This window comes from Chelonoidis abingdonii, chromosome 10 (assembly GCF_003597395.2).
Source record: "Chelonoidis abingdonii isolate Lonesome George chromosome 10, CheloAbing_2.0, whole genome shotgun sequence".
In the NCBI taxonomy this organism is placed as follows: domain Eukaryota; kingdom Metazoa; phylum Chordata; order Testudines; family Testudinidae; genus Chelonoidis; species Chelonoidis abingdonii.
The window spans coordinates 23,315,566-23,328,029 of record NC_133778.1 but is presented as its reverse complement, the minus strand read 5'-3'; the positions used below and the strand labels follow the sequence as shown (position 1 = coordinate 23,328,029).

General features: G+C 39.7%; 1 protein-coding gene across 2 annotated transcripts in view; it reads right to left on the bottom strand.

Moving 5' to 3' along the window:
- Nucleotides 1–340: 340 nt before the first annotated feature.
- The window catches only part of RFTN2 (raftlin family member 2), a 68,505-nt gene continuing 56,381 nt past the window's right edge, over nucleotides 341–12,464 (bottom strand). For both annotated transcript variants that reach the window (XM_032803620.2, XM_032803619.2), the window contains exons 9-10: nucleotides 7,487–7,565; nucleotides 341–1,999 (exon numbers count right to left, since the gene is read on the bottom strand). In XM_032803620.2, coding sequence (XP_032659511.2) covers nucleotides 1,730–1,999; nucleotides 7,487–7,565 — 349 coding nt within the window. In that variant the 3' untranslated portion in view covers nucleotides 341–1,729. The remainder of the gene's footprint in view (nucleotides 2,000–7,486; nucleotides 7,566–12,464) is intronic.

Sequence of the window (12,464 nt, the reverse complement as noted above, 5' to 3'; positions counted from 1 at the left end):
TATTCTACTGGAAGAGAGCCACTTCAAAGGGGATGTATATGAGATAATACTGGAGGGCGATTTTACCTAATGCATCGTGTGTGCAAAGTGGTTAAAGAAGGAGAAGGGTCAGTTAAGTGAGGCCTTCTTTCCATCCAGCTGTAGTAAAAGGACCCTGATTGTCAATTAATTACATTTTCTTAGTTCTGTGCAATTCTTATTTTGGCCAAATCTGTTTCCATCAGTTTAAATGAAATTAGGGATTGATCCTGTTAATCAAACGTCTTGTGAAGGTGCAGGTCACAGCTTGTGCTTATAGTGTCCATAACAGTGACTGAATAATGCAAGTTTTTGGTTGCAATCAATCACCTTTATCATTGGCACATGCATTTTAATTTGCCTTCCCCCACTCTCCATCCTTTTCTCATTTAAAATTTTTGCATTCTCTATAAATTAAATGGCAACTTTCTATAGGCAATGACTGAACTACAATACCAGCCTAAAGAGCCCAACATTGATCAGAATAAAGGATGAAAACTGTTACTTTATTTTTGTACTAATGACTTGGTTCCAGAGGTTTATAATAAACTAAATGGCTTATCAAATTAGGCAGCGACTGAATTATCATTGCAATACAGCTGCAGAAAATCACTATTAACACGTCTTCCAACACACCTATGTCAATGTCAGGGTTTCTCAGTACTCAGGCCTCTTGAGCTAAGCTCCTTGAAGATGCTGATCTAGAATAGTTTTCATAATTACATCTGCAAGCAAGTCTCTTCCAGCCAGGAACTTTATGAACAGGTGAATACATTTTATACACACTGATATACGTATTCAGTTGAGACACAGCTTTTATGTTTTCATATATGATTCAATGGGTCTAATTTTGCTTTTCCACATGACACCCCCCAAACAGAGCTACATACAAGCAGTATTACTGTGCACTCAGAATCTTACTGGTAACACTCTTTGCATAGCTTTCCAAATGATCTGTTTCCATTGATTGGTAAGGTAATAATTAGTTGTGCTGACTATGTCCTATGAGGCCCTTTGTCTTAGTTTTGGATTGTCCCTGACAGCTCCTTTCTTTTAGATGTAACTGAATGAGGGCAGAAAACAACCACCCCACACACTCCCATTGCTCTTGGTTTTAACAGTGTGCACATATGCAAGCTGGAATGTGGCTTTGTGTGTTAGGTACATCCTGCTACAGTACTCTCATTGAGACTGAAAGTGCAGCACTGACATTTCTAGGTTTAACAGGTTCTGGATTTAGGCACAGCAAATAAACTGAAAATTGCAATTAAAACTTAAAAGGACAGTCAAGTACTTTATAGTTAATTTTTTTAAATCCTCCAACATTTGTGATACTCTTTTAGAAAAATACCATTTCCCTCTAATTGTGGAAAGCATAATGTTTTCCACTGTCTCTTAGACCACAAGCCATATCTGATCTGCCAAGTTTGCTTCCCTGTTGTTTATAAGCATCATTGAGAATATGACTAATGAAATTAGCAGAGTTCTAGAAATGCAATGTTCCATTAAGAACAGACATAAACCCAAGGTATTTTACAGGAGTAGTATTAATTTGCTAACCGTATAACTCTAGAAAGTAGCAAAAGATATATAAACATGAGTCTGGGAAAACCAAAGGATTATATAAATGCATATAAAGTAAGGTAGTAACTTCAGTCTTTACATTTGTTTAAATTATTTACAGTTCCCTCCAATACAGTTACTTACTTGGTCACATACACGTGACCTGAGTGGCTCCATCTTCCTGCTCGAACTGTCCATCATCCATTTCCCTTAACACACTATCGCTGCTTTTGAATCCTGAGAAGCTTTCATATTGGGCAGATTCCTCCTTGATCCAACATCGTTTAGAAGGAGACAGATGAAACTCATCAGGTGGATACCCACTTTCTGCAGGGTGAGACGTAGCTGTGTCTAACCCAATACTTCTGCTAGAGACTTTGCCTTTCTCGTCACTTCTGAGCTGCTTTGTGGATTTTTTCTGAAACACAAGAGATGTTTGAGCACTGAGTTAAACAGAACAGGCAAAAATCTGAGTTAGAACCTGGATTTCGGAATAAACAGCTAAAAGGATTAAAAAGGTTCCATACCTAAAACACATGAATTTAATTTAAGGAGTAGTTACAGAGGAGATTTATGGGAAACCACAGGAATTTTTTGGCTTGTTCCAGAATATAGCTGCCCTACATTACAAACTCCTTTGGAATATAGAAATGATAAATAAAGAATAAAACTTAAATAATTTATTCAGCCTGAGAAATAAGAAAGTAATTGCCTCAGATCAAAAGACAAGGAAAGATACTTTGTAGGACCAAGGTTAGAGCAAGCACAGGACCCATGTTAACAGAAAGTAGCTGTTATATTATTTAGCACTTATATAGCACTTTACAGATTCAAAGCCATTTACAAACATTAACCAACTATTTCTCATTTCACCCCAGTGAATAGGCATAATTATTTCCATTTTGTAGGTGAGGAAACTGAGGCATGGATAGGTTAAATGAGTTGGCCAAGGTCACACAAAGTCAGTGTCAGAGCCAAGATGAGAACACAGGAGTTCCTGACCCCTTGTGCCATTCTTAGACCATTACACAGCATTAACTCTCTTATACAGTTTGAACTTTTTCCTGCACCCCTTCTGAAACTATTAAATAATGTCCCTTTGGATAAAGGAAAGGGATGTGGAGGTGGTTGATACATGACAGACCGCACATTAAGAGTAAAGGGAAGTAGTGGCCCCTGGAGAAAGGGAAGGGAAATAGATTTTGTTTGGCTGCCTCAGTGACGTGTGGTGAGGCCTGCACAAAAGGAAGGAAGAAAATCAAATAAAATTTTGTGTATGGGTCAGTGTCAGAGCTTTATCATTCAGGGTTGCTTTTCTGACTTAGTTGCATCGCACTCTGAACCATTTGTTGGGAAAACAGATGTTATAACTATCATTAGATGAAAAACATTAAAATATGATCCTGTAATCCAAGAGGCCATTGAAACATTACACCTCTTCAGGTAAAGTAAGGAAATCATGTGCCAGACAAAATTCTACCATCCCATCATAGAGCCTGAAGTGGAGGAGAGAGGAAATGGACAGTTCCTAATTAATGCTTTCTTCCGGGGGGGCTTGTGAGGCCACAGAACAAGTTTGGAGCATTTTCCCCAAAACAGGGCAGATCCTTGCTGCTTGCTGCTGAGAAAAGTAAGCTGCATATACCAGCTGCTACCTGGGGTCAGGCTTCCACACCCTGTGCAGTGGAAGGCAGGATAAGGGCTGATATTTACAGTGCTGCCAACTCTCATGATTTTTATTATGAATGCTGTGATATCTGGTGTTTTTCTTAAAGTCCCTGCTGCTACAATCATGTTATTACCTGGCAATCTCAACTTCCTTAGAAAACAAAAATAAAGTGTATTTCTAGCCGTTATAGTTGCAAAGAAAAGCTTAAGACTTGTGAAGCCTAAAGACTCCACTATGAGAAAGCAAATAAAAAGAACCTCAAAATTACTGATTTTAAAATCTCATGATGTTTAAGCCAATCTCATGGTTTCTGGAGCCTAACTCATTATATTTAAATATTGGGATAGGCAATACTGAGGCTATTTATTTACTTTGTGTCATTCAACCAGTTAGACTGAGGTAACCTACTCAGTTTCACTTTCTGACTCTCACGTACTACAATGTGCTGCAATGGTTGAGCTGCAAATGCTTTAGGGGAATGGTTTTAGACCCAAACAAAAAACCATTTCCATCGGAATTTTATTTTTAAACAAGAAACAATTCTCCTGTTTTTATAAAACCTACATTTTGGACCTAAAGAGGTTTCTTGAAAAACAACAGCTTCAACATAACGCAAACTTCACAACAGCCATCAGAAAAGAGACATAGTCAAGAATAAAATACAAGTCAAAGTGTAATCCTCAGTACCATGGAGGTCACCTAGGTCTCTCTAAGTAAAAAGAAACATTAATTTGCCAACATTTAATACCTCACGTATATCAGATTATAATAGCCCATGCAGGGATCATCTTAACGAGAATTTATTCATTAAGGGTTTCTAGGGCAGAAGTTAAAAATGGAGAATGCTTCAGATCTCAGTAACTGAGTTTAGACATGAAATCTATCTGCACAGTACACAGCTTGTGAGACAGACTACATTAGTCAGGCAGAATTAGTAAGCATATGGATTTCATCCATTAAATGGGGGTATATAGAGGTAAGAATTATTTGGTTGCTAAACCATGGCCATTTTGTTGAAATGACTTATCCTTTATGACATTTTGTTTCTTTAGTCAAGTTTAAAGTTTAGACAAAAATCATGTTATAAATGGAAAAACAGGAAAAGTTTAAAAAATGCTATTCAGCTCCAGACTGAACCACTTACTCATTCCACACTGAAATGACTTCAGTGCATTATTTCCTGCTAGAGAAACAAAACATTCATCAGTGCTAGAAAGGGCATGTGTATTTAGATACTGAGTTCTTTTATGTTTTAAATATACACTGGTCCCATATGACAGTAGGTAGATATACATCAACTATTCCTTATTTACAGACTTCCTGTACATTAATATTTAAGTCAAGGCATTCAGATTTCAATGAAATAAAAGAATGGCTACAGCACACCCTATCCTTATGGGTTTGTAACTCAACGGATGTAAAGGTCATCCAATTGCTGATCGTCACAAGATTAGGTGAAACAGAGAATTTAAACGGGTGGGTACAAATGTCTCCTGTCTTGAACTTCAAGCACTCTTACAAGATTGATCAGTCACTCAGATGGATTATTTTTAACAAACTATAGTTTACTTGGATTTTAAACTCTCACAGTGGGAACCTGTCTTAATTGTTCTGTAATTGCATTATAGGTGGTGATGGAGATAATAATAATTAATAATTAGTAGTAGTGTGTGTGGTGCATTACAGATATACAGGAAGACAAGGTCCCTGAGAGGAGATTTAAAATCCAAATTATACATAATACAGAAAAAAAAAAACACAGGGAAAGGAAAACATCAGAAAAGTCACATAGTTTGGTCTGTTAACAGCTAACACTGATTTGGAACTAACAAGATGTCATTTAAAAAATTTAATGAGATAAATCATTAGAGTTTAATATCAGGCATGAAAAGAGTAAATAACAGGATTTGAAGAGTATAACTGAGGACAGTTGGTGTCCTGGACAGGGCCAGCTCCAGGCACCAGCATCTCAAGGAGGTGCTTGGAGCGGCAATCTGCAAGGGGCGGCAGTCTGTGTGTTTTTGCCCCCAGGCAGCACTCCGAATTGCCACCGCAGATGGTGGGGGCAGTCCATGTGCCGTTAGGGCAGCACACGTGTTTCCGCGGCGGCGGAAATCCGGAGGCAGCTTCTGTCTTCAGCTGGAAGACAGAAGCTGCGCCGCCGTGGACAGCTGAACATAGAAGCTGCCGCCGAATTGCTGCCACCACAGAAACGCATGTGCCACCCATACAGCACACGGACTGCCCTTGCCATCCACGGCGGCAATTCGGCACGCTGTTTGGGGCGGCAAAAACAGTAGAGCCGGCCCTGGTCCTGGAGGAAGGAAACTGTTCCAGGCAAAGGAGCAGTGTGAAAAAGTTGCAAAGCAACAAGCTGGAGACAAAAGACAAAGGGTGCATTAAAACCTGAGGTGCTGGCAAAATCTAAGAGGAGGAATAGGTTGAAGCTTGCTGGGATGTAGGCAAGGGCAACAGCATAGAAAGTCTTGAAGGCAAGGAATTCATACTTTGAGTAAAGAGACAAGAAAGCAGCGAAAAGATTAAAAAATGCAAGTATGTGGACGAAGAGAATGTGATATGACTGGAGATAAACATCTGAGCTGTATATGTTTATTAGATTGGAAAGGGAGAGACAAGAGGCAGGAAAGTCAGAGAGAGGAGGAAGAAGGGGAAGTGAGTTAATACCTTTTTTTATTGGACCAACTTCTGTCGGTGAGAGAGAGACAAGCTTTGGAGTTTACACAGAGCTCTTCTTCAGATCTGAGAGGAGGAAATTATGCTAGTCTAGGCAAGAGATGATCTGGGCATGAACCAGGAACAGAGAAGGAGTGGGAGATTAGTACAGGATGTGGTGACAGTTTGAATGTGAGGAGAGGAGGACAGGGAGGGTTCAAATATGACTTCAAGGTGGTGAGCCTGAGATTCTGGGAGGCTAATGGAGTTGTCAACACAGATGGACAAAGGGAAGATGTCATTATATCACACAGTACCATTACAAAAATGTTTATCTGTGAAGTTGCTAATTTGGGTCTGGATACAGATGAATATATCTGCAGTGTCTTACAAGGGTTTGTCCTGCCTTCCCTGGTGGGGCTGTGTGGATGGCAGAATTTACTACACTGCATATCTGCAACTGCTTGTGCAACTCTGGCCCTTGACTGCATGTGGTTATTACCACCAGCTCTATAACGCTCAATGTGCCTTTTATAGTGTTGCTACAAGGAGGGAGTTCCCCAGATGGAACAGGGAGCAGCTGAAGTTCAGCTGCTGCAGGGGCTATTCTTGGGCCTTTTATTGTTACCACATTTTTTTCATGTGGTAACATATGTCCTGTCACACAGCTCACCTAAAGATTATGATATCACTTGCATATTCTTCTCAATTAGTTTTGAGATCAGAATGAAGTTTTCTTTATGATGTGGAATACCGGCAGAATTTGTATGGTTGCAGTGCATTGAAGGACTTGCCAAAGTTCTTGGAGGAACAGCTACAGGATATCCAACCAGAGAAGTGATTAATTCTGGAAACAATATTTCAGTCTAAATAATAGATTTTAGGCTATATACGAGATATTGTTTTCATCCAGGTACTGCTTCACTTATTAACTAACTGCATTGCTGAAGAAAAATTGAGATAAAATGCAAACCAGTCAAAAAGGGGAAAAACAAAACGAAACTAAACTAAAAAACCCCAACGTGACATTACTGAGACATCTGCTAATATCCTCTAGAAACCTGCATCTAACTTTCTATAGTTAAGGCTCATTCTATCATTCTTTATTCCCTAATTTCAAATCCTAGTTTGCTTCTGTATGAAACTAAAAATCATTACTTAAAACTGTTGATGCAAAAGGTTAGTCTTGCCCACATGCTCAGGGTTTAGCTGATCACCATATTTGGGGTCGGGAAGGAATTTTCCTCCAGGGCGGATTGGCAGGGGCCCTGGAGGTTTTTCGTCTTCCTCTGCAGCATGGGGCATGGGTCATTTACTGGTGGATTCTCTGCAGCTTGAGGTCTTCAAACCACAATTTTGAGGACTTCAATAACTCAGTCATTGGTTAGGGGTTGTTATAAAAGTGGATGGGTAGCGTTCTGTGGCCTGCTTTGTGCAGGAGGCCAGACTAGATGATCATATTGGTCCCTTCTGACCTACGAGTCTATGAGCCACCAATGACTGTCCATATTCAACTACAGTATCTGCTTATACTGATTTAGTAAGAACATAATCCTTACTCACCTCTGGAGTCTGGGTAGTTGAATTCCACATAACAGGTCTCTGAAGGAAAACAACTTGCTTTGTGGCCAGATTTCCTTCACTGCAAGTTTAAAGCAGATAATTTGAATGTTTTAGAGGCAATAACATTTATTTCTAGCTTGCTTTTGATTATCTAGACTTTCAGGGTAACTGTACATTTTATGATGCACACACAACATATGTTATAGAAGGAGTTGGTAGTATCACCTATAATTAAGGTTGCCTAACACTTTCTTGTATAGGCCCTGTTTTCAGTTGCTTTTAATTTTGACAAACTTTAAACATTTGGGCTGAAATTTTCCATGCCAGTGCTTGTCTCGGCCTGAAGTTTTTTTTGGAAAGTTTTAGATAAAATTATTCAGCCATTTCTGAGGCAGACATTAGGGGAAATGTTGTCTTGCCCATGTTAAAAAATTCTTACAAACCCTTTTACTGAGAAGCTGTAGTGATGCCATAGGTTGGAGCAGGGACTTGAAATTTAGCTGACGAGGGTGGAAAAATGGGGTGTCCTTGTGGCAGGAATGTTCCTTTTATTGCCCATGAAAATTTAAGATATAAACCTCTGAAAGGTGCAGCTCACACATGCTGAATAGAGACTTGTTAGAGTTTGTCAATATCATTCGCCAAAAATTCTATCTGCTCCTAGCATTTCCCACACTCTCACAGCTCCTATGTATCGTCTGTAATGAGCATGCTCCTTCTCTACAGAACAACTGAGCATGCTCTATCCCATGGTTTGTACAATGGGGAGGAGGACTTTTCCTGCAATTAATCACTGTTCCTGGCTGCTGGGGGCTGTTGTGGCACCAGGACTGACAGCAGAAAGATTCTGTCTCTCTCTCCATGCTCCTGCTGCTGGTGCTTAGGCAGTGAAGAGGAAGCTACCTGACCTGAAGGAACACAGAGAGGCGAGGAGCAAGTTGGGGGCAGTGATGGACAGATGCAGAGGGGATCAGAGAAAGAGTGAGTAGTGGGAACAGTGGCAGGAAGGTCTGTAGGTCACTCTACCACACTCCCTCCAAAACCTGGAATCGAATCCAGGATTCCTAAGTCTCCACATTCCTCTGCTGTCAAATAGATGTTAAACACACTGGAAAAATCTGTGTCTCATCACCTTCCAGTGGCTGAGTCACATAGAGGATAATAGCCTACTACTGCTCCCAGTTTCACAGTTAGCTCATGTTGTAGAAGCCTGTATACTCACAGACAACCTTAATTCTGGCATTTCCTAATTTTTTAGTACTTAGCTTTGCAACCTGAACATTCATATAGGGTTCTTTTTTGTATGCAACACACACAAATACACACACATCTATGTAAATGCATTTTGTATGTGTGTGATTGTGAACACCTCTAATAAGTTTTCACCTCTGAGAATTCAGTAATTATTAACTTTGAATATTAAGACATTGTCATTTATTGTTTTTTCTCCCCTGTGACATTCGAAAACCAACTATTATGACGACACTTTAACCTTCCCAAAGATAGCTTGAGAACTTGATTCCGTCTGAAACAATTTTCAGGACTGCTCACTGGCTTAGTAGGCAGGGGCTGCTTTTGTGACTGATGTTGGCTGAGCAACAATTTTTATTATGCATGAAGATCTCTCTGGGCTTGTCTACACAGTGTGGTAGACTAATGTGCTCCAATGTGTTGTGCACTAAGTGGCCCGTGGAGACCCTGCTGGTGTTCAATAAAAGTTCCCTAGTGTGCATTAATGTAATACTGTTTGAAATGGGTCTATATTAATGCACTAGGGAATTTTTAGTGTGTGCCAGTAGGGTTTACACAGGTCAGTTAATGAGCCACACGTTGGTGTGCATTAGAATTCACACTGTCACACCCAATTGATGTGCACTACTGCGCCATGTAGACAAGTCCTAATGTATTTGCTACTGTGTACTACCAAGTTCTTTCGTGGAACAACAACAAAAAGTATTAAAAGAATCACCAGCATTTTCTAAGATATATAGTGAGCACCCAACTTAGAATAGCATTAGTTATGGATGCAATTAATTCATACATAACTCAGTATTTTTAAAGATGGCAGCCGATAATGGGATTGACTCTGATCACCTTTTAGCATGACCATAATTCCCAGAGGTAAGATGAAAAGAAGGATATTTCTCATTCAGGATAGAGTTCATTTAAAATTGCTTTGACAGAAGAGCAATTTTATGCTTTCAGGAGGAGGTGTTAACAAAAACATTACATTGCCATTTTCAGAGCACTGTTCAGATAAACATTTGAACTTGAATTTACTTAAAACATCCATCTGAGATTTAATTCCAACAGTCTCTTTCTTCATGATGAGCTAAGACATGCCGTTATACTATTTTTATATTATTCAGGACTCCTCTGATTGAAAGAAATCAGACAGTTATACTTATTCAGCATTCTTTCTTCATTATAAGCATTTTTCTTTGCCCACATATTGTATATACTCCAGACTGTTGTTTCACTACATGAAGAAAACAATTAGCTCAGATACTTGTAAAAGAAGTAAATGCCACGTATTTTCTGTTATTCCATATTCTGATGATTATACACTGGATCAAATAATTGTGTTCTCAGCTACACTAGTGTAAATTTCAGTTACAGTGGAAACAACAAGGAGTCCGGTGGGACCTTAAAGACTCCTTGTTGTTTTTACGGATTCAGACTAACATGGCTACCTCCTGATACTTGGCACAATTACAATGGATTAACTCCACTGACTTCAATGAAGAGCTCTGCATTTACATCAATGTAAGAACTGAGCTGTTCCTATAGTTTAAAAAAACTGGACTCAAAAGAGAAAATTCATCCCTTCTCACTGTGTTTCTGCCTTGTCTTTATTCTTTAAAAGAGAAATGATCCTAATCATCAAGGGGCTGCACAAATCTCAAAATATCGTTGAACTCCACAGCCACCTGTGTACTCTGGAGCTCAGCTCTTCAGTGATACACTTACATGGTAGCATGCAGGAGAGAGATGAGAGTTTGTGGTTAAGTACAGTGGGAATCTATGGATAAAAGCAGTAGCTGAAATCCAACCGAGCCTGGGTTACCTATACCCTGACTGTGGGTTGTGAGTGGAGAATTTTATCTTTTCTTTTGCATTTACTTGGGCTTTTCATGTACAATTTCACCCATACTAAATGTTATGTGTGTATTTATTTTAACACTCCAGTGATTTTCGGGGCAATTTAACTTAATCTTAAAACATGTCTCAGCTTTGTAGTGAATTCACAGACAGCTTTCGTGGTTGACATTTATGATTTCTCTGTGGCACAGCAGAGTATCTTTGATGTGACACTTCATTTAGCTGGGACAGCCCACTAGTTTCTAGGATTGCTTGCACTATGTCACATTTGAAATTATTTTCTATTTGGTCACATGCTGCCCAAATTGTCTAACTAGTACAATAGTGCCCTGTTATCAGCCTGCTAAGATAAGCTGACTGTAATGAATCCTATGGCTCATGATTGTCAAGGGATGCTGAAAGTATGAGACATAGGTTACACAGTATATCTTTGTTCCCCTCCCATGTTCCTGAAATGTAAAAAAACATATTGGCTTTTATTTTTATGCTCGCAGTTAAACGTTAATGCAGAAGTAAAGAGAGTTGGATGAGTAAATTCCAATTCAGAAATTGTTATACATTAGGAATTATGTACTATAATGTTTAAAGATATTCAAAATGATGAATCCATCTTACCGAAAGTTCCAAGTGTCAATGTTTCTACTTTAGAACTATACTGCTATAGTGTTACCATTCAAGTTTCAATCTTTTTAATGTTGGTCTTGAAAGTCAATGGGACTTTCTTTCTTTCCCCTTCCTTTCTCTAACAAACGCATAGACAGACAGACAGACACACAGTTAAAAAGAAACATACTCCACCGTACACACTTCTCCCCCGGGGAGAGGATCAGAGAACAAACACGACAGACCTTAGTGACGTTGCTTAGTGCAATGCTGGAAAGTGCTCAGCTACTGGGATGAATCTATATAATATAGAACAGAATAGTGGTCCTAAGTCACTTAGGTGCTTTTGAAAATCCCACACTAAATGAATTTACTACTTATGAAAGGTGCCGGATGGACAGCCCTAGTCTGGTGGCCTCTATGAAATCACAGAACAGCTGCAGCATTAGCTTTCGGAATGCAAGTTTCTTCACAATGCCCTGCCACTGTACATAAACCCTACTCACAACGGGCTGCTTGTATGGAAGAGGACAGTTCTGTCTCTGTGCCCCCTTTGCTGAAACTCTGCAGTGGAACCACGGCAAGGGCACATTGTTTAGGGTCTTCTGTTTCCAATGAGTGATGGGGTGGATTTGGTATTTGGCCTTTAGAGCTGTTTCATTCTGTTGGTCTGCAGACTCAGTACTGTATCGGTTCATGTTCAGAAAGAAAGTTTTCACAACTATAAGAGCTAGCAACCTAATTTTTAAAGCAATTAAAGCTTACATTTTGCAGAAATTGATAAGGGCACAAGATAAGTGCTGGTACCACCATGGAAAGGCCCATTTTGACCCAATCCAGGTCTTCAACAAATGTCCTCAGATTCTCTTTGTGGCTCTGTATTTGCTTATAGTTTAATGAATAGAAAACACTGGAAATGGCATATTTTGCTGGCGGCTAAAAACTGTTTCTTGGTAGGAACTGGGCAGTAACAGGGCAAGGTGCGAAGTTTGCACTGCTACTTCTGTGGGTAAAAAGTGTCAACTCAGCAGCTATTAAAAGCTCTAAATCCACAATAAAATAAAACAGGGTTACTCACCTTTGTAACTGTTGTTCTTCGAGATGTGTTGCTCATATGCATTCCATTTAGGTGTGTGCGCGCCGCGTGCGCAGCCGTCGGAGAAACTTTTTACCCTAGCAACACTCGGCGGGTCGGCCGGGCGCCCTCTGGAGTGGCGCCACTATAGCGCGTATAAATAACCTGGCCGACCCGGCCACCCCTCAGTTCCTTCTT